This window comes from Felis catus, chromosome B3 (genome assembly GCF_018350175.1).
Source record: "Felis catus isolate Fca126 chromosome B3, F.catus_Fca126_mat1.0, whole genome shotgun sequence".
Classification (NCBI taxonomy): Eukaryota; Metazoa; Chordata; class Mammalia; order Carnivora; family Felidae; genus Felis; species Felis catus.
In genome coordinates this window covers 68219960-68241689 of record NC_058373.1, presented here as the reverse complement: position 1 = coordinate 68241689, position 21730 = coordinate 68219960, and the positions used below count along the sequence as shown (strand labels likewise).

Here is a 21730-nt window from a genome sequence, read left to right as displayed (position 1 = left end):
ACTCTGTACCGTGAGATCATGACCTGAGTCGAAATCACAAGTCAGATGTTTAACGGACTGAACCACTGAGGTGCCCCAAGAAGCATGTTTTATTTAAGAATTCCTATGGGGAAGCCATTTTCCTGATTCGAGCATTGGATAAGACGTATTGTTTGCCCTCAAATATAATTTCTGTGAGAATAAGCCATATACTACTTAACGTGTCTTTGCTCTGCCTTTGCTGATCCCATCAGCAACCTCTTAATTTTCACCTGCTCATTTTCACTAAAGGCCCTCCTTAATGCAAATACTCCATTGGTTGCCCAAAAATACAGGTTCTGTCTCTTCTCCAGAAATGGCTTGGATTTTTTTTATTTAATATTTTTAGAGAGAGAGAGTGCATGCAAGTGTGCTAGAGGGGCAGAGAGACAGAGACAGAGAGAGAGAGAGAGAGAGAGAGAGAGAGAGAGAGAGAGAATCCCAAGCAGTTCCCGTGCTGTCAGCACAGAGCCCAGTGTGGGCTCATGAATTGCGAGATCATGACCTGAGACCAAATCAAGAGTTGGACGCTGACCTACTGAGCCACCGGGTGCCCCTGGATTTTAATCATGTGTCCAGACTGTTTAATATTCTTGGTTCACAGGTCTGAGCATCTTAAAATAATGTGTTTATAATTTTATAAATGTATACTTCAGAAATCTGAGTGCTTAATGTAAATATGCCTGTAGACAGTTCCCCAAGCCCATTCAGATAACTCCATTCGTGTTGGTGATAGTGTAATTTTCATTCCAATTGAATGGGGCCAGGGAGGCCTTTCAGAAAGGCTGCTTTCAGGGACAGACCTCAAACCTAGCCTTATGTTGCAGTTACATCACAAATTATTTTGTGTCAACTTTTGCATGTTGCCAGGTACAGTCATCTTTCAGGAAACTACCTCAGTGCATGGATGATCATCTCATATCTTACATTCTAGAGTAAAATCACTTCAAATGCAAGGACCCTAGCCCCCATATTATGGTGATGGGCACAATTGTAGCTTACATGTAGCCAGCCACCTCTGCAAGGCAAAAATACAGAAGGCACAGTTGTAATTTAAAAAAATCTCTCCCTTTGATCATTCCCATTTTGGTATAATCTGTGTTGTACCAAAAGCAGTTTGACCATAGGTATCAAGAACCCTAACAATGTTTTATTTTACCCATAATTATACTTTTCAAATCTAACCCGAAGAAGCAATCTTAAACTGAATAAGTTTTTCTGGGCACAGAAGTTACTTAAAGCCTGACTGACTACAAGAATAAGCGAGAAGGGACTTCACCGTTCAACTGTGGGGGCACTGTTAGATAAACTAGGGTACATTTATTTGATGACATTTGATATGGTTATTAAACACAGTGCATGTGCATTCTGTGAAATAAATGAGAAAGTGTGCGTGATATCTTGAATAAAGGTACGTGTGTTACTCTGTCAAATACAAGTGTATAAAATACATATATAAATGCAGCCCTTATAAAACTATGGAGGGGAGTATGTGATGCAGAGGCCAAGACACTTTAAAAAAGGTATGAAAGTATTAAATGATGACTGTTCTGAGCATGATAGCATGAGTTCCCTTCCCTTTCAGTTGCTCAGGAACTTTGTGATTAGGGCTGCCTGCCTGAGGTTTCCTGTTAATACAGTCTACCTGGAGATCAGAACCATGGCTGAATGTGCCTTTTTCTTCCATTATAACACTATTGCTTGACACATCAATTGCTTGACATCCCCAGCCTTTCCAAACCAGTCTGAGAAATTAATTTATACTAAAATGTTAATGAATTCTTCTTTAATAGTGTTTTCCTTTTAAATTCATATGTATGCATGTCTAAAGAGATCTTCTGAAGTTAGCATCTTCAGTTCAAGGGAAAGCTTCTAATGGTGATGATTTTCATGGGGACCATGAGAAGGGATGTTTTTAAATAAATGGATGGATCGCTTAACACCCTATAAATCAAGTCAAGCCTGATCCGTCTATATTTAGGCCTAGTCATGGGTAGGTGATTAATGAATATTTTTCATGCTAATGTCTCGCAGACCAAGGCTGCGTCTATAACCACATAATCATCACAGTGGAAATTCTGACTCAGCTGTGATGTTTGATAGGGGGGACTTTTGAATAGTGCCTTAGACAATTCCGTGCAAAGGCTGTAGCTGGTGGCCCAGCTTCGCAAGTCTTTCCAAAAGTCCTAAAGCATGTTGGCATGTCCTCACTTGGCCCTGTCACTTTTGCTTAAATTTTTTCATGGAGAATACTCATGATCATGGGACATTAAGGTGAATTTGATCTTGGTCAGCCTCCCTCTGTGAAGTGAATCAGCATCATGGGACTCCCCTGGGCTCAAGCTTCCTGGTGGGTTTATTTTTACACAACACTCCTTTGGGGAAAGGAGCACCCACTCTTGAACAGAGTAGCTCTAGACAGTATCTTCTTGGGTGGAATGATTTTCTTCATTTTGCTATTCTTTCTCTAGCTTAACTACTTAAACAAGTGGCTTTAGAATCTGTCTCCACTAACCTCACCCCTCTTCCTCTTTTTATCCCCTAGTCCCTGAAACTGCTTTTGAGAAGACCAGAGACCTCCATGTTGCTAGAATCAGTGGCCACTTCTCTGTCTTCTACTTGACCTTTCAACAGTATTGCACACAGATGACTGCTCTTTTTTCCTTGCAATACTGGGTTCCTCTCAGACCATGTGACTCCACACCCCTACTTTTTTTTTAATTTTTTTTTAACATTTATTCATTTTTGAGAGTAAGAGAGACAGAGCGTGAGCAGGGGAAGGGCAGAGAGAGAGGGAGACACAGAATCCGAAGCAGGCTCCAGGTTCTGAGCTGTCAGCACAGGGCCCAACGCGGAGCTTGAACTCACGAATCATGAGATCATGACCTGAGCTGAAGTCGGATGCCTAACCGACTGAGCCACACAGGCACCCCCACAGCCCTACTTTTCTATCCAGCTGCTCATTCTCCATCCTTCGCGGGCCTCTCCTCCACCACCTGTGGAGGACAAACCAGGGTTTGTCTTGCAGCCCTTCCCTTCTTTGGCTACATTTTTCTATCCCATCCATGAAGCCTGAACTGCAAACGTTTATATAGAACATGAGTATCTAATTGACATCTCAGATTTAACATGTCCTAAATAACACTCTTGATTTCCCTCCTCAAACTTACAGCTCTCTCCCTTACTCTAGTCAAGTCTGCAGCCAAATATCTTCACAGTGAGACTTTTCCTGGCTACTTTATTTAAAATGACAAGCCTCCTACCTCTGTGGCACTTTGTGACTTCCTTTCCCCAATCATGGTGGTCCCAGCTCCTTTGAATCCAGTTTCCTGAATGCAGTGCCTTTGAATCAAAATCTAAGTGATTCAAAACACAGGACACTAAATATCTGGGAAAGAGAACAGCTCTTTGTCCCTGAGGTTCAGCCATACTATTACCACTTAATTTATCCCCAAAGACAAATGCATTCCCATCATGCTTTATTTTCACTCATCATATTTCCTCTTTCTGAAACTACTTCCCTCTTCCTTCATTCTCCTTGGCTGGCTGGCTAACTCCTCCTGAACTTTTTTCAATTGAACTCATAAGTTATCTGTTTTGGAGAAGTTTCCCTGGCCATCACCTCCCGACCCCAGTCTGAGTTGGAAGCCCCTACCCAGTGTCCCATGACACTGCACTACATTACAATTTGTTGATTTATCTCTCTCTGTTCCTAGATTCTTACAAACATTCTTAGAGGAAAGATGGCCAATACCTCTGGTTAAATAGTACCACCCCCCAACATTTAACACAGTGCTATAGTGCAGATACTCAATATTTTGAATGTATGAATATTTGTGTAACCCATGTGTGTGCATAGTAGGCATAGAAACCACCCTGTCTCCTGTGATCTAAGAGCAATTTACTCCAAAATCTCTGTAGAAAAACATAGCTGTCCATAAGGTTTGATGGAAAGAGGATTGGTACCTCCAATCTTCTATTTCCTTGTTGGAGGGGCCACCTCTACCTCCTTGTAAGGTATCTTTGTTCTGTGCTAGGTCCAGACTTGGTGTAAGATTCAGCACCTTGAGTATTCACATGCTCACAGCAAGCACTGTGAGTTCAGGAGGCTTTACCGAAGCTAAGGGGATGCCCCAGCGACCAGCCTTCTCCAACTCAACGGTTCCTCTCTTTCTGTCTTTCTTCCTCTGTATTCATCTCTCCTTCTGAAAGGGGCCCAAGCTCTTCTTCCTGTTATGAAAGACAATGTCACTTTTCCCTAAAGCCAAAATATTAGGTAACACCCACCCAAGATCTCTTCTAGAGATGGTGGGATGCTTGACCCTAAGAATTAATCAAAGATTTTTGTTTCCGATAATGACTATTTCCTTTCTAAGAATTCTGAATCTAGGTTTTGAGACTAAAAAAAGAAAAATGTGTATCTCAAAATACATACATACATACATACATACATACATACATACATACATAATGAATCTGTATCTCCTATCTGAATTCATGAATGTGAATGAACATGGTTGATATCCAGTCCATTTTCTCCAGTCCCTGTATCCATCTACATGGATTATACATATATATATCAAGAGATATATTTTTCACATATCTGTGTGTATATAAACATCTATATATGTACGTGTGATACTAGAGCCAAACACTATCAAGGCATTAAGATCTGTACTGCTTGTGTATAGGACTCCCCACCACCACCCCTGCCATTTGGTGGTTTATTCATTTATTTAGTAAATACTCACTGAGTATCTTCTATGGGCTAGACAATATAATAGGTGCTGGGAATAGAACAATATGCAAAATATACTCTTTCTGCCTAATGGGAGAGGCAGCCAATCATGAAAGTTATAATTACAAAGGAGAAGTATCAGTGCTATGAGACTATAACAGAGGGAACCTCATTAGTATAGAATGGAGGGTCCAAAAGAAATACTGATGAAGTGATCTTTGAGCTGAGATTGAAACAACTAACCACTAACAAGGCCTGGTTACTAGGAGCATAGGAGAATGTCACTGGAGAAGGAACACACTGATGCGGGGAGGGACCTGATGGTGTTTGAGGAACTGGGAGATGGCCATGTGTCTAGAGTGCAGAGTGTGGCCAGGAGAGTGAGGCTGGGAAGGCAAGCAGGAACCAGCCCATGCAGGGCCTTGGAAGGGCCAATCTGGAGGAGTAATGGAAGCCACCGGCAGGTTTAAGGAGGGGATTGGTATAGTCAGATGTGTGTTTTATAAAGATCACTGACTCTAGTGTGAAGAACAAATCAGATGGAGGCAAGGGTAGATGTGGGAGGACCAGGCTAGAAGGTACTGAGGCAGCTCTTTTGGAGGTGAAACTATGGTCTAGACATGTCGGTTTGGGAGTCGTAGTCCTCATGATGGTTACTGCAACATTTACCTGCGTGAGACTTTCTTGAGGTAGAGAGCAAGCACGAGAAGAAAGCAAATAATAGTAAAGAACGTTAACACTTAATGGTTGATTATAGAAGGGTGAGGCTGCAAAGGAGACAGGATGGTCAGAGTTAGGAGGAAAGCCAGGAGTGGGGCACAGAGCTAGGGGACAAAGTATTTCAGGAAAGGCAAGTGTTGAACATGGAATCCTGCTGGGCAGTGAGGCAAGACAAGATTAAAAAGAAGAGAAAGGGAGCAGACAGTAGGATGGATTCCTTGGTGACTTCAGAGTGTTTTCTCAGTGACATCAGAGGGGTGAGGTGGATGTCAATGGGTCTGAAAGTACGTGGTGAGTAAGAAATAAAAAAAAAGAGCCTGAGCAATTTTTAGAAGATGGTTTGGATGTGAAAGGGATTCAAATATTTATAACATAATGATTTGTTTACTAAACACGTAAATATTAGAAATGTTAACTTAATTCAAAGAGTTTGTGGGATGATTGTTACTGTTTCCTGGTTCTTGGAAATGAAAAGAGTACAGTCATGTACAATATGTTATCTATCTAGGCTTAGTAGTGTCTAAATATTTCAAGTGGATAAAGAATATTGCAGATAGAATGTACTGTTCGATATACAAAGGATTTTTCAGGTACATTTCATTTAGTCCTCATGAAATTTTATGTATCAAGAAACTAAGAGAGGTATTAAATAACGTCCCCAGCCAATCAGTGGTATGGAAAACTAAGAAATAAATGTATCTTCAGATTAAGAGTAGTTCAAGGAGGAGGATTTCCTAAAGTATTGATTGTTGCTGTGTGTGTGTGTGTGTGTGTGTGTGTGTGTGTGTGTGTGTGTGTATGGTAGATACACTCATATACATAAGCATTATTATGCCACAAGAATATACCAAAGCTTGGGTTGAATTTTTTTTAAGTTAGAAAATTCTTTTTTTTTTTAATGTTTATTTATTTATTTGGAGAGAGAAAGAAAGAGAGCATGAGCAGGAAAGTCAGGGGGAAAGAGGGAGAGAGAGAGAGAGAGACAGAATCCCAAGCAGGCTCCATGCTGTCAGCACAGAGCCCGATGCAGGGCTCAATCCCATGAACTGTGAGATCATGACCTGAGCCAAGATCAAGAGGCAGATGCTTAACTGACTGAGCCACTCAGGTGCCCCTAAAAGTTGGCAAATTCTTTAAGTGTCTTGCCAGTACTTCTCTTAAGTCCAATTATTTATTTAATGGGTCTTTTATTTTTATAACATTTATTGGTACCTTTCTAAAACTAATGTGTTTGATTTCTCAAGTACATGTGTATTTCAAACTTCAGATCCATGGTAACTGTTGAAACGAAGACACAGTCACATCTAAGATTTGGCGAATCATTCTACCTTGCAAAAATAAGCACAAAAAGAACATTCTTCACTTATCTGTATATTATGCTTTTAATTTAAGACTCAGTTTCTAATTGCTTTTTTAAAAAATGGCTTGAGATATAATCACATTTTCTATAATTCATCCACTTAAAATGTACTATATAATGATTTTTGGTGTATTCACAGCAGACCATCACCACAAACAATTTTAGAAAATTTCATTACCCCAAAAAAACCTCATACCCTTTAGCTATCACCTCCTCAGTCTCCCCCCTAGCCATAGGCAACCATCATCTACTTTTGGTCTCTCTAGATTTGCTTATTCACGACACTTCATATAAATGGAATTATACAATTTGTAGTTCTTTGTGATTTGCTTCCTTCACTCAGCATAATGCTCTCTCAATGGCTTTTGAGCCATAAACACTGTGCATGTACAGACACGAAAAAGCACTGGCATATGTGAATCCATCTGTGTGTCTACATTATTTCTGTGTTAACGAGATAACCCAGGTACCATGTATATGAGGCCTGTAGTTTCACTCCTAATACCCAGTTGCCCAGTCAAGTTTTTCGAGTACTCAGGATACAGATTATTTTTTCCTTTGGATGAATACAGTCACTAAGAGGCATGATTTGGACGTAATAAATACATCAGTTGAATTTCCAAATCAAGGGTAATGAATGAAAACACCTTTGATTACATATAGGTTGTCCACACCAGAGTCATTAATGTACATTGGTTTGATTCAAGCCCAAAAATTTGACTTTAGGGGCTGTTGAGCAGAATGTGCCTGGCAATCCCCTACAGAATATAATCTATGTAGGTCTCTTCTAGAACAGATTTTCTATTCCCCCTACCCAGGATTTCCTCTAATGCTACTTATCACTCACCATGCTAAGCCTTAAGATGCCCCCCGTATTTAGCATCAGAGCTCAGGAACTTGCAATATGCACTTTTTATTTTAAGCTTTTATCATTTGTGTTTGACTTAAATCAACCTGAAGCCTTCCTTCATGTAGTCTTTTTTTGTAAGAAGTTTTTTTAAAATAGTATATTCTCTATTGTGCCTACCTTTAATAATCAAAGTTGAAAAATTCTTAATTTTTTACTAATTTTATGTATAATTTTCCCCTTCCATAGAAATCCCCAAAAGCTGTTTTTATTTTATCATTTTAATGCATTGGATTTAATGTAATTCCCTAGCCATTTCAGTTCAAGGCCAATACCATGAAAAAGAAGTGTGTAGGTTTATTGTGCTAATATTGTGATTTTGATTTCTGAATTTTTTTTCTTTTGTTTTGTTTTTTTTTTTTTTACTTTCTTTTGATAAAAGTGTGTTTGGGGGTAGAAAACTGAAAGTTCTGTATGTGTGTGTGTGTGTGTGTGTGTGTGTGTGTGTGTGTGCGCGCGCGCGCGTGTGTGTATTTCATGTGGAAAACACTAGGAAGGACACTATACTGTGCTGGTATTGCTAAAAAGAGATACCAGAGTACAGTTATGTTAATACGGGAGGAAATAATTCACACTGTTTACAAGCAGTTCTAATTCCTAGAAACAATAATTACTATGTGCCCTACCCATTGTTGTTGGTGACCCATTCACTACAATGTCTGAGGGCATAGATTTTAGTCTGGGTTTTTCACTAATACATCCTCAGTACCAAATATAAGTTGTGCATTTAGTTGACACACAAGGGGATATTTGGTGAACTGATGTATTTGTTGAATGAATTCCTTTGGGATAAACTCCTTAACCCAGCATTCTATGCCGTTTATATCTGACTCTGATTTATATCTCTCATGTAAACCCTATTGATAAAAGATTTGCTCTGGTCACAGTTCTGAATGTTGCTGCAACAACCCTCTATAATGGTCCTTGGAGCTTGGGACTTTTGGAAAGGATGGGGAATTTGTAAAACTGAGGGAGAAGTAAAACTGGCACAGAGCCATGGAGGGGGTGGAGTAGGAATTAGGTAAGCAGAGAATAGAGCCTTCCAGACTGAAAAAGCAGAGTCTGGATAAATCTCTCCTTTCCTCTAAAAATGTATTGTGACTCCTCTAAGCCCACAGATCCTTCAACTCAGACAAAGAAACATGTTCCATGTTCTCCTAAAAAATGCCCATGGACGTTTGAGCAATTAGACATGTCTTAGGTTTTGATGAATTAATTATATGTAGGCCTTGCCTCTACAGTCTTGCAGCCTACCCATGCTTTTTAAAATGGTCCAACAGACCCACTGGTGTCTGGGTGGCTCAATTGGTTAAGCCTCCGACTTCAGCTCAGGTTATGACCTCATGGTTCATGAGTTCAAGCCCCACATTGCGCTCTCTGCTCTCAGCACAGAGTCTATTTCAAATCCTCTCTCTCTGCCTCTCTCCCATTCATTCTCTCTCTCAAAAATAAAAATAAACATTAAAAAAATTTTTTTAATAAAGAAATAAATAAATAAAATGGCTCAACAAACTTTATTCCTTGTTCTTATGGGGCAAAAACAAAACAAAACAACAAAAAACAAGACAACCACCTTTGACCTTAACAGTCTAATATCTGAAATCTTAAAACATTCAAGGCCATATCCTTCACTGAAATGCTTCACAAGCACTCATCTTTTAAATGAGTTAAAATAACTCTGTCCATTTAGTGTCCATTATTCCCTTATGTTTTGCTTTTCAATATTTAATCTCTCTCTCATGACCATCACTTACTATCTAACTTCAGGAATCAATATATTTTTAATTCTGCCCCAAATTTAATAGATAACAAGAAAGAGAATGTAGGGTGACTTAGGCCTTAAACATTGGAAACGCTGGCTCAGCCTGTGGCTGAGGCAACCTTGGTGGTCTGGCGATATTGTATACGCGCCCTCTGGTTGGACAATAAGCGACATTTGTGGATTTGTCAGTGACCTCTCCCCTTTGTGCACTGCCGGTCTCCGGTGTCATCATTAATTAATCTTCAGGTCTCCTATTTGTCTGCTGGAAAGCATCTCAGATAAGCCAAGTTAATAAGTGGGAGTGGGCGAGCTGCCTGGTCACTGGAATGTGCAACTGTGTGGGGACGGTCAGTGAGCTGGTCAGAGAGCACCCTTCTGCTCTGATCACGGAAAGAAGTTTGATTCTCACAGGTCACGTGGGAAGCTGGGCCGGTTGAGGTGCAGGGAAGACCTCCGAGCCCAGCCAGGGAGCTGCTCTTGGCGTGCACTGGCTTCAGTTTCTGATTTCAGAACCTTGAGGCCCAGAGGCCTAGGGCTCTTGCTTCATACTTGCTTCATCTTTTTCAGGGAATTCTAACAGTGGGTGGTAGAACTTCAGCAAAGGAACAAAAATTATCATCCTTGTGTTCCTAACAGAGAGCATGTTTCTGTAAATCTGGTGCGTAGCATTTGTAGTCACTGATTCTCTGCCGTGACTCTCTTACCATTCTGGATGGGGCATGTTTCCCAACCAATGTTACTAAATCATAAAAATAACAAATAGTGTTTGTGAGGCCACTTGCCAGTGCCAGGCATTCTGCAAACCATCTTATATGCATCATCTCACTTAATTCTCATATCATGTCTGGAAGGGGGTCCCTGCTGTGCAGATGAGAGAAACAAGGCACAGCCCCCTGCCGAGCCCATGAAGGACTTGATCGAAGCACAGGCCCTTCACTATACCACTATATGGCCTCAAAATCTGAGCTGTTCCCTAGACCCCGTGAGCTCTATCACCACAGCCAGGACAAAGGAAGAGCCACAATGCTCAATCTTTTTAATTCAGGCAGAAGTAGCGATTTTGCTTTTGTTATTGAAAAAACAAGCTGTGCCTTTGGCTTTACTCTGGCTAGGGAGCAGTAACCTTGAAGAAATTATTGTCATGGCTTTAATTATGTCCTATTACTGAAGTACAGACATACCTTACCATGTATTATCTGTGTTTATGAAAAATAGTTCTCTATAAATGGAATTGTTGGAATTTGGACATAATAGAGGGCTAAAGAATTTAAATTCTCCCAATTTATATTGTAAGAAATTCCACCTCTCTTTTAAATATGGCTACCCGTGCTCTCAAAATCGTAGCTGGATATCATCAGGAAAGTTTACATGGCCATGAAAGTTCATTGAAAAATGTCGATTCTTGAAAGCAGACACCTTCCAAAGTGTTTCTGACCAATCTCCTGCTTGTAGGTCTACCCTCAGAACTAATCTGGAGGTACCATAAGACAGGTTACCTTGCTTATGTCTTATGCCATAAGGGAGTGGATGTTTGGGGGTGGGGAGAGTCTTTAGATGACACTGAGCCCTTTCAAATCAGCATGGGACAATCACAGTGTTTGCAGAGTGGAGACTGGGACCCTCGGTGCCAGAAAGAAAGGAAAGAAGGAAAAGATGAGGAGGTCATGCTGTACTCCTGGAAAGCCCACTCTGAGTCTGGGTCAGCATTGCTGATGTTTTTTTTTTTTAATCTTCCTTCACATGAGAATGTAGTTAAGGGGCACCTGGGTGGCTCAGTCGGTTGAGCATCCAACTCTTGATCTCTGCTCAGTTCATGATTTCACTGTTTGTGAGATCGAACCCCATGTCGGGCTCTGCACTGACAGCATGGACCCTGCTTGGGATTCTCTCTCTCCCCCTCTCTCTGCCCGTTCCCGGCTTGCGTGCACTTGCACGCACATGCACTCTCTATCTCTCTCCAAAAAAGAATAGAATGTAGTTAAGATGAGGAAATCATACACTTTGGCCACATCTGCATAGAACTCTCTGGAGAAGTTCTGGGACAAGTAAATGACACTTCCATGATGACTTCATAAGTATTAATATAAGTACACAAATAAATATAATGAATGGTAAAACATAAATACAGAAGATATTAGAGATACTTGAAGGATGCAAGAACTTTGGATTGGAAAGGGCTTTATGCTGGTGGCAGCATGTCAGAGAGACGTTTTAGGATGAGTGGGACTTTGTCTATTGCAGTTATAAGTATGTATGACACTCCAGAAGAACGGATGGAGAACCACATGAATGTAGAGGTGGAACTGAGAATGTTGGCTGATAGGATTTGGAAGCAGAATTTTGGTTTGCTTGGTCAAATGTATGTGGAAATAGACCTGAAGGGTGCAGATGGTACCATGATGGAGAAGGCCCAGAGTTTGAATTTAATTAGCAACGAGCACCCATCCATGGTTTTATCTTGTCTTGCATCTTTTCCTCTTTGTTTTCAGTGGGCGAGTTTGCCTTATAATTCACACGGACCAAAGAAAACTTAACAAGCCTCAGAGTTAACCCTTGATCTTCTCTCCCTTAAAACAGAACAATAGAAAGATCATAACTTTCCACTATTCCCCATCTCAGCAAATAGTAGTCTTTACCACTGTGATGGTGAACTGTGGGTTAGTGGGGTTTCCATATGACCAAATCAGATGTGATTATCCAAAAAGCTATCTATTATAAATGAAAGATTGTAGATTATAAATCATAAATCCATTTATAATTTCTATCTAAAGTGTGTCACATGTAAAACAATTTCACATGCATTAGTGGAATATTAATGGGAAGGGTAGGTGAATGAGAAGCATGAAAAGAGAGGGTCAGTCCTCCCTGACCTGGGCTTGCTTCTCATGCTGGGATGTTGGGGGGGGGGTTCCAGGCAACTTCGTTGCTTGGGAATTTCTGCAAAACCTATTTCAAGCTCTACTTTGGGAGCACAAATCTGAAGAGGATAAGGGCCTTTAATTCCCTGGGAATTCAGTAGTTCTTGCCTGTCTTTTTTTTTTTTTTGAGAGACCAAAAGTGCAATACTTTACCTGTCCCGAGTCAGGTTTTTCTGCATCTCTAAAAGGAAAGTTGAAGGTGGTGCATTTCTTTGTTGCTGAAGAAAGGTGTGGAGTAAGATGACTATTTTTATTTGTTTGTATTGCTTCTGGTTTTGTTTTCATTTTTTTTTTTTTTTGCCCTGGAATTTGCTTAAACAGTGATTGATAAGGATTTTGCACACTTAATACCAAAGAGCATAGCACAGAGCATAAGCTTAGCAAGTACATGTTCTTCAAGAAATCTAATTCCCAACTTTTCTTCACAGCAAGTGAGAAACAGATGATGGTGGTGTGCAGGGAGTCACCGAAGGAGTATCTCCAGCCTTTCAAGGACAAACTAGAAGAGTTCTTCCAGAAAGGTAGGGAACTGAATCAGCTACACATCCATGAATCTCTGAAACATCTGCCATTCCCTGGACCTTTCTCTGAGGCCCACGGCCCGTCGCATCCCTGCTGACCACTGGCAGCTCCAGTGACTGGAGCCAGTCCATCTTCCTTCCTCCCTCTATCTACTCAGTGTAGATAGAATTGTTCTGCTACTTTTTTTTCCCAGTGTTTATTATTTGAGAGAGAGAGAGAGAGAGAGAGAGAGCAAGCAGGAGAGGGGCAGAGAGAGAGGGAGACACAGAATCGGAAGCAGGCTCCAGGCTCTGAGCTGCCAGCACAGAGCCTGACGCAGGGCTCGAACTCACTAACTGCGAGATCATGACCTGAGCCGAAGTCGGCCACTTAACCAACTGAGCCACCCAGATGCCCCTGTTCTGCTACTTTTCTATCACCTTTCAAACCCTTTTTAATATGTTAAATCCTTTAATGTTACTCCTGTTCTTGTAAACTTCTTGAGGGAAGACGTTTTCTTTGTCTCTTCATGAAGCCCAAGGGACTCCTCAGTACATGTTACCTGCTGAATGACATACAGTCAAGGCTTATGCAGTCATGCCTTTCAGATTTGCAGTCAGCCTGAACAAGCAGCTGGTGATTATCTCCCTAGGTTTATCAGTGTAGCATCTTAAAAACTTGTGTTGTATTTTTTTAATGTCTGTTTTTGAGAGAGAGAGAGGAAGAGAGAACACACATGTGCAAGTGAGTGTGGTTGGGGGGAGAGCAGAGAGAGAAAGAGAGAGAGAGAATCCCAAGCAGGCTCCACATTGTCACTGCAGAGCCCGACGCAGGGCTTGATCCCCAGACTGTGAGATAATGACCTGAGCCAAAATCAAAAGTCAGACACTTTACTGACTGAGCCACCCATGTGCCCCTTTTGTTGTATTTTTATTCCTTTTCAGAATGGAAAATTGGGGCCAAATGAATGTCACACGTGAAGTCACTTGGCCCACATCAACCTTTTGGGATTAGTAGATCGAAGTCATAGGCATGAGACTACTTATTTAGTGCATTTATGCACTTATTTAGAAATCTTACTAAGTTATGTTCCTTCCTCCGTGATTTTGGCAGGGGTAGAGAACTTTGGTTGATCTCTATTAGTGAATGTAGAAGTTTAATGCCTTGTGGATATTTCCTATTCAATTTTTTTCAAATCCAGCTTATGATATGAATCATAATATAAGTGTGGGGCACAAACTTGCAGTTATGAAGCAAGTTAAGTCATGGGAATGTATTGTACAGCACGGGGATATATAGTTAATAATACTGTATTGTGTATTTTAAAGTTGCTAAGAGAGTAGATCTTAAAAGTTCTCATCAGAAGAAGAAAAGTGTTGTCACTATGTATGGTGATGGATATTAACTAGACGTATTGTGATGATCCTTTTGCAGTATGTACATAAATGATTGTGTTGTACCTCTGAAACTAATATGTTATGTGTCAATTATATCAGTAAAAAAGCATGGGGTAGTTAGAGGGAGCTTTTGTCTTTGCTAGAAAGTCAGAGGAAATACATGCAGGAAGCTCTGGGGATGTATCAACATGCTCTTTCTAGTTGTTAATAAGGCCCCGTGATACCACACCATCAACAAAAGACCATTTAAGCGGGGTGAATCCAGAAAGTATGGCCAAACCACCTTGGGAATTGGCAGGAAAATTCTCAGTCCATGAGTCAGAGAAACTCCGTTCCAGCTGTTCCTTTGGTGCAGAGATCATTGTTCCCTCCTCCTTGGTGAGGGCTTGTTTGTGTGGAAGCAGAAGTCAGGAGTTGTCTCTTGGCCACTGCTGAACCTCTTATATGATGGAAGTGATATTATCAGACAAAGTACCACCTTAAGAGCAAAGAGTGATACCACCCCTTATGTGTTATGTGACTAAAATTAGGTGTATTTTATATGTGAGTTATCAGAGTAGATACATTGCTTTAGTATTATGCCATGTAAATATAACCTAAATGGCCTGAAGAAAAAACATGAAGGGTTTCCTTTTTGCTGACCCCCAATTAATAACTTCTGCTTTTGAAATATGTAGAATTAACTTGAAATGAGGCTCATATGTTGTTAGATTCTGTTTTTATTTTTAATTGTTATTCTAAATCTGGAAAATTCTGCAGTGTGTATATTTAGGTATTATCAGCCTATATGTTACAATGGCTTTATACTCCTTTCTCTTGGAACTAGCTAGCATCTTAAAACTTATATCGTGAATTCTATTTTTTGTTGTTGGAAAAATAGAGAATACACATAGATTTAGAGCCTTGAAAATCTTTAGTGCCTTAGAAAGGGAATTTGCAAATCACTGTCTGGAGGTGTATGTTAGCCTCTTCTCTGTTAAGTTTCTTCCGGTCTGTTCTGAAAGAGGAAATTGAGTTGAGGCAAACTGAACCTTATGTCAGTGAGGCAAGAGTGTGGCAACAGTAAGATGTTCTAGAAAAACTCTAGAGCAACCCTGGCTGCACACTAGAATCACCTGGGAGAGATTTGTAGACATTCCGATACCCAGGCCAAACTCCAAACCTACCATCAGCATCTCTGGGGGTGGGCCCAGGCATTAGCATTATTGATTTACTTTCCAGATTATGCCAGTGTGTAGCCCAGGTTGAGAAACTCCATTGTCCAGCTTAGGTCACCCTTCACACCACACCATTCCATGTGTCTTCGACGATGTTTATTCAGTCAGGGGCACCTGGCTGGCTCAGTCGGTGAAGCACGACTCCTACTCTGAATGTTGTGAGTTCAAGCCCCACGTTGGGCATCGAGCCTACTTAAAACAAAACAAAACAAAACAAAACAAAACAAAACAAAACAAAACAAAACGTGTTTATTCAGGAGCCTGCTGTACATCACTCACTCCTTGTTCCTCTCTCAGGGACTGTCTTACTGGGAAAAGATCTGCCACTGAATAAAGGAGTCAGTGCCCCTTGAACCAACATAGTGAAAGGAAGATGGGAAGGACATTAGGAATAACCTCAAATCACATTTAAAACAAAAACAGCTAAAACAAAGCACAAAGAGAATTTAAAGGAAAGCTATCGTTTATATAGAATTTTAAAATATAAAAATAAAATGTAATATTGTAGGAACCTTAAACATTCCCAATATTGTATGGTGAAAAGAGCCCCTGTTGAAATAGCCTGTTACTGTTATGACGTAGCTGAGTTGGTCAAACATCAGTCTAGAATTGTACTGTCCAATATAAATGGCAGGCACCAGCCACATGAAGCTGTTGGGCAATTGCAATGTGGCTGATCCAATTTGAGATGTGCTCCACGTGTACAAGAGCAGATTTTGACGACTTACTATAAGAAAACACAAAATATTTCATTTCTGATATTTTTATATTGATTACATGGTAAAAGAATATTTTGAATATATTGGGTTAAAAATAAGATATTATTAACATTAATTTGCCTGTTTCTTTTCATTTTTAAGCATGGCTACTAGAAAACTGAAAATGATATCTGTGGTTCACAATATATTTCCATGGGCCAGCACTAGTCTAGACACAAGGCCCTTAGCCTTTCTCATTTCATTCCTTCACTCCCCTTTTCAAGTTCTTGCTCTGCTTGAAGCCTGGGTTCCCGGAATGCAGTTTCAGGAGCAAGCCCCTCCCCACTTTTGCTCTGGTCCTGGCCATTGTTTGGCTCAGGTGGGGGCGGATGCTTAACTGAAGGATATGGCAGCCTGCCAGTTCATCAGGCTGTTCCTCTGTGGTTCAGCAGGCAGGGCTCTGCCATGTTGCAGAATATACAAGTGGAATATCTCTTGGCTACCATGGGGTTCTAAATAGTAGTAACTTTTTTATGTAGATGTTTCAGTGACTGGTAGAAAACGTGGGGTTTTCCTTCCACCATAAACATGCAGTATTTATCCTGGGTAACCGAATTTTTATGATAGTTATACATCTTTAAGTGTACTATCTCATGTAATACGCCATTCATTGTAAGAAACACCATTATTACAAGTACTACTAAGAATGAAAAATTGTTGACAGTTAAACCACGATGTGTCATAGATTATAAGATGTGCCCTGAAAGCATGTGCTAAAATATGAAAATTCCATCAAGTTTGAAGTTGACGTAATGTACTATAATTAGGCAAACAGACTCAGTGAGGAGCAAGGTCTAACACTTCCAGGTAACTCAGGGGAGGGTTTCAACAAAGATGTTTTTGTTTGGGGGGGGTGGTGGGGAGGCAAAGATAGTGATAATGATGGTAACAACAGTGGATGATAGTTAGCCTTTGCAGTGTGCCAGACACTCTGGGGAGAGAAGCTCTCCTTTCTTTTTTAGGCCTCATGACTACCCTCTGGAATAAGCACTGTTATCACTCTGTGGTACAGATGAGGAAGTAGAGGATTAGGAATTCTCAGCAGATAGGTTGTGAAGAGCATTCCAGGCAGAGGATGGAAAGACATGATATATTTGGGCAATGGCAAGAGACTTGCTGTGGCGAGATCACAGGGCATATGGGAAGAACACAAGACCAAAAAGGAGAGGAGGGTCCCAATATGACTTGCTAAACAATCTGAACTTTAGCTTATAGGCAACGTGGAGCCTTTGGAAAGTGGTATGTATGGGAGTGATACAGTCACACTGGGTTTGTTTTGATTTGGTGCATGGGATCCTTTTACTTTGTGCTGTCAAGAAATACATTATAAGCAAGAGCAACATGAAGAAGAGTTGGAGTAGTAAAAGATAGGGAAGTAGTCTATCAAGTTATTCCACAGTAGGCCAGGCAAATGATGGTAAAAGCAAAAGCAACCACAGAAAAATAATGAAGGGACATATTTCTAAAGCTTTTAGGAGTTATAGGACTAGATGACCCATTGGAAGTACAAAAACAAGAGAGACAGATCATTCCCCTTTTTCTTGCTTGGATTAACTGGCTTGATACCAAATAAGGAGAACCAGATTTGGGGTGGAAAACAATGCAGTACATTTTGAACACGTTCATTTGACACATGCAAGAGACACATGCCGGTGGAGATTTTGGGTTCATGAGAGAGCACTGGATGGGACAGGAGAGGGTGGAAGTTCAAGTCATAGGAATGAATGAAAAAGCCCAAAGAAAGGGTATAAGATGAGAAGTTCCTGTAGTATCAAAGTATCTAAGTACAGGATATAATAACCACAATTGAGAAAAGATACTTCCATACTTTCATAATATCTGAGTATTTGGCAGACAAGCCAATTTTCTATTAGGAGTCTTATCACTCATAAAGTCTTAAGCAATTGAGTTCTTTATTCCTGAGAAATCACCCATGTGTGATGACTCAGTTGATTCATGGTTACACTGATTTTTTATATGAGCTTCAATTCAGTTCTTATAACACTCATGATGATTTAATTTTTCTTTTGTAAATCATATCCTGTTGCCACACTCAAGTGGAGATGATGTGTTTGCCCTTGTGTCATCTTTCGCTTCTCAAAATGCCCTTAAGTAGTGTGACTTGACAAAATTGTGGTACTTGTTCTTAACTAATTTCATTTCCTGTGTAGAATAGAAAGTAATTTTAATGGCACCATTTTTCAGAGTTGCAATCTCCATAGTATCAAGCCTTTTCCCTTACATGGTTTTGCTTTTCCACAGTAGGCTCTTGTTGATTCCAATTTACAGCTCAGTTCAGAGTAACCTTGTGCAGGCATTATTTGAGCTCATGTTTTCCCACCCTCAGATCAAACATAGTCATAATGATATGGCCTTCAAAAATGTGATGCTCACATTAAAAGTCCCCATAAACATGGCAGGGATCCTGTAATTGAAAGAAGGCGCAGAGCAACTGATTAGATCCTAGGTATAGATCTTGTAGGTGGTCTTTGCATGCTGTTAAATTGGTCATTTGTATTTATAGCTTCGGCAGGGAGGGCTGGAACCTAACCTGGTGCTAAGACTAGCCGTCTCCCACACTTGGCCCTATCTCATTCTCCATTAGTTTCAGCTGGCATCCATGAATGGAACCAAATCGAAATGAATTTTAATGAACTGTGCCAGTCCTACTTTATCACACTATCCTCCAAAGTTCTTTGACCAGCTGAGATTAGAGATATTCTTAATGTCAAGACACTTACCTAGTAATAAGGAAATATATACATTTACAAAAAACTAAGAAACAAATAAAACAACTCTGATTGCCCACATTGAATGCAAAAAGAATCATTTAAATAGATGATCTGGTTCTATTTACTTTCTCATCCTAACATAATGGAGCCTCAGCCTGGCCCATGATAGGTGTTAATAATTATTGTGGAATTAATGAAGGAGCAGCCTGAATCTTGTAAAGCGCCTGGAGGCTATTTTTCCCCCTCTGTGAGTTTCCTGTTTAAATTCTTTCAGAACTGGTAAATCATAGCAGAAGCTGGTGAGATGCACTTTTGGTCTATAATGCACATCTGTGGTCAAACCTCCTGGGTATCAAAACATCTTTCTCCCTCACAAATATGCATGTAATCCATTCTTAATAAATACTTAGATTAGATTGATAAGGTCCATTACTGAACCTCAAACCATAGACTAAAATCAGGTTCTTAGGTAATCTCTTCAACCCCCAGAATACTCAAGCATCAAGCCTACAGAGAACAGAAAGAACCAGTGATCTGGACAGTGTGACCTGTGAGAAGAAATAATTCTTACATCCTCTACAGTATTGTGTTGTAGAAGGAAGAACTATGGCCAGGAGAAAGCACACTACTCTGTTGGGCCAAATCAAGTTCTTGTACACCTCACTATTCAAACAAAACAAAACAAAACAAACCAGCAAGGCTGGCTCCAAATAACATCAAATGGTCAAGAATTAAGATTGTTGTGATTTCTGGGTCACCACAGTAACACAGCAGTAATCTTCAGAAAATGGAGCGACTATTTTATCAAAGGTTTTATTAAGTAGACTCTTTCCTGAAAGGGTTAGTTTGAATCAGTTTGTTTTGTTTGGTTTTGTTTTTTCCCAGAAATTTCTGCAAAGAGCACAATCCCTCCCCCCCGCCCCACCAAGTTAGCTTCTCTCTCCCTCTCTCCACTCTTTCTGCCTCTCTTTGCTCCCTCTCCCCTCTCTTGTTTTCCCTCCCTACTGACCACTCCCCCCTTTATATCTTTAACTTACTTCATTTTTCTTTTCTGGCCAAACATCCAATAAGTTGTCTTTCCAATAACTCTAGTTCTCTTTTTCTTTTCCTTTATTTCCAGTGAAAATTTTGCAACAAGAGGAAAAATAACTAAATTAATTGTGTGTGTGTATAATACTAATATAAATTTCTGGAAAACATTGTACCCACCTACCCAGCCCCCCCCCCAAAGAAAGAAAACTACAGACCAATTTCACTGTAGTTTTAAATGTTTAAATACAACAATACATTTTATGGTCAAATGGAGTTTATTTCCACAATGTAAAGATGATATGATATTGGGAAGTCTGTTAACATAGTTCATCACTGTTAATCTCTCTAACAAGAAAACTCATATGGTCATCTCTTTAAAAGGCACTGGCCAAAATTCAACATCCATTCTCCATTTAAAGCTCAATAAAACATTAACATATGCTTCCTTATTACAATGAAAATTAATACGTGTCAGCCTCAGATTTGCAGCTCCTATCACACACAAAAGATCAGTCTACACAAGATATAAGAGCTCCTAGATGTTGAGAAACAAGACCAATATTCAGTACAAAGGCCAATAATGTGAACAGTGGCCGAAACTGCTCTTCAAACATGTGAAAAGATGCTGTTCTCAAAATAAATACAAAAGAAATCCCATTGAAACTCCATTCTTTCTAAGACTGGCAAAGTTATAAATTTGGTAGCAAACTCTGTTGGCAGTCCAGTGCAGTAAACCCCTGTTCTCTATTGCTTGTGAAAGTGGAAATTGTTACACTCCATATAGAGGTCTATTTAGCAGTGTCTATGAAAGCTACATATGCACGTGTCTTTTGACTTGTCAGTTCTACTTCTCAATGCATACCCTCAGATGTTTACACATGCAAAGTGATTTATGTGCCATGCTACTTATTCAGACATTGTTTGTAGCAGCAAAAGATTGGTAACGATCTCAATGACCATCAGTAATGAAATTGTCAAATTATAGTACTTCCATATGGAAGTATGGAATACTAAGCATCTGCTTTAAAAAAAAATGAGGAAATGTTGTATCTATTGTCATGGAAGAATCTCTAAGGTATATTTTAAGTGGAAAACAAGGGTCAGAAGAGTAGGAATATTACCATTATTAATAATAAAAATGGACACTAAACAAAAATCTCTGATGACAAATAGGAAACTAATCTTAGGGGCTGATATTTAGCTGATTCTTACCATCTCAACCATGCAGGTAGTCTGTCCTGTTTAGTGGGCACCCAGGCTATTGTGAAATATTTAAAATATTACCCCTAAAAATGACCAGACAGGTTCATTGCTGTAGTGGATAGAAAAAAGATGGGTGAGGTTCAGATATGGCACACAGACTCTTCATAAATCTTCTAATCATTGTGTACCTCTTCAAAACAATTAAACAACTATTTAAAAAAAAACACTTTCTATGGTACTTTGGTACTTACATTTTTTCTTTCAAGATTGTCTCCCCTTTCAGGCTTTTCCCATGGTGGTACCAGTTGGGGTCCCTTAACCTGCTGAACCTAGCCCTTCATGTACAATTTCCAAGGAATTAGGAATTAAATGCTCTCATTCACAGCCTCTTTCCCTCCTCTGAGGGCTGAACTGGACCACTTAGAAGGAAATTTGAGGACATTTTTTTGTGTTTTCCTTCTCTCATG

At 39.9% G+C, this 21730-nt stretch overlaps 1 protein-coding gene across 4 annotated transcripts in view; it reads left to right on the top strand.

Annotated features, from left to right (window-relative positions):
- FMN1 (formin 1) overlaps positions 1–21730 on the top strand; it is a 429704-nt gene that overhangs the window by 319898 nt on the left and 88076 nt on the right. For all 4 annotated transcript variants that reach the window (XM_023255532.2, XM_023255529.2, XM_023255530.2 and 1 more), the window contains one exon: positions 12852–12944. In XM_023255532.2, the coding sequence (XP_023111300.2) occupies positions 12852–12944 (93 nt within the window). The remainder of the gene's footprint in view (positions 1–12851; positions 12945–21730) is intronic.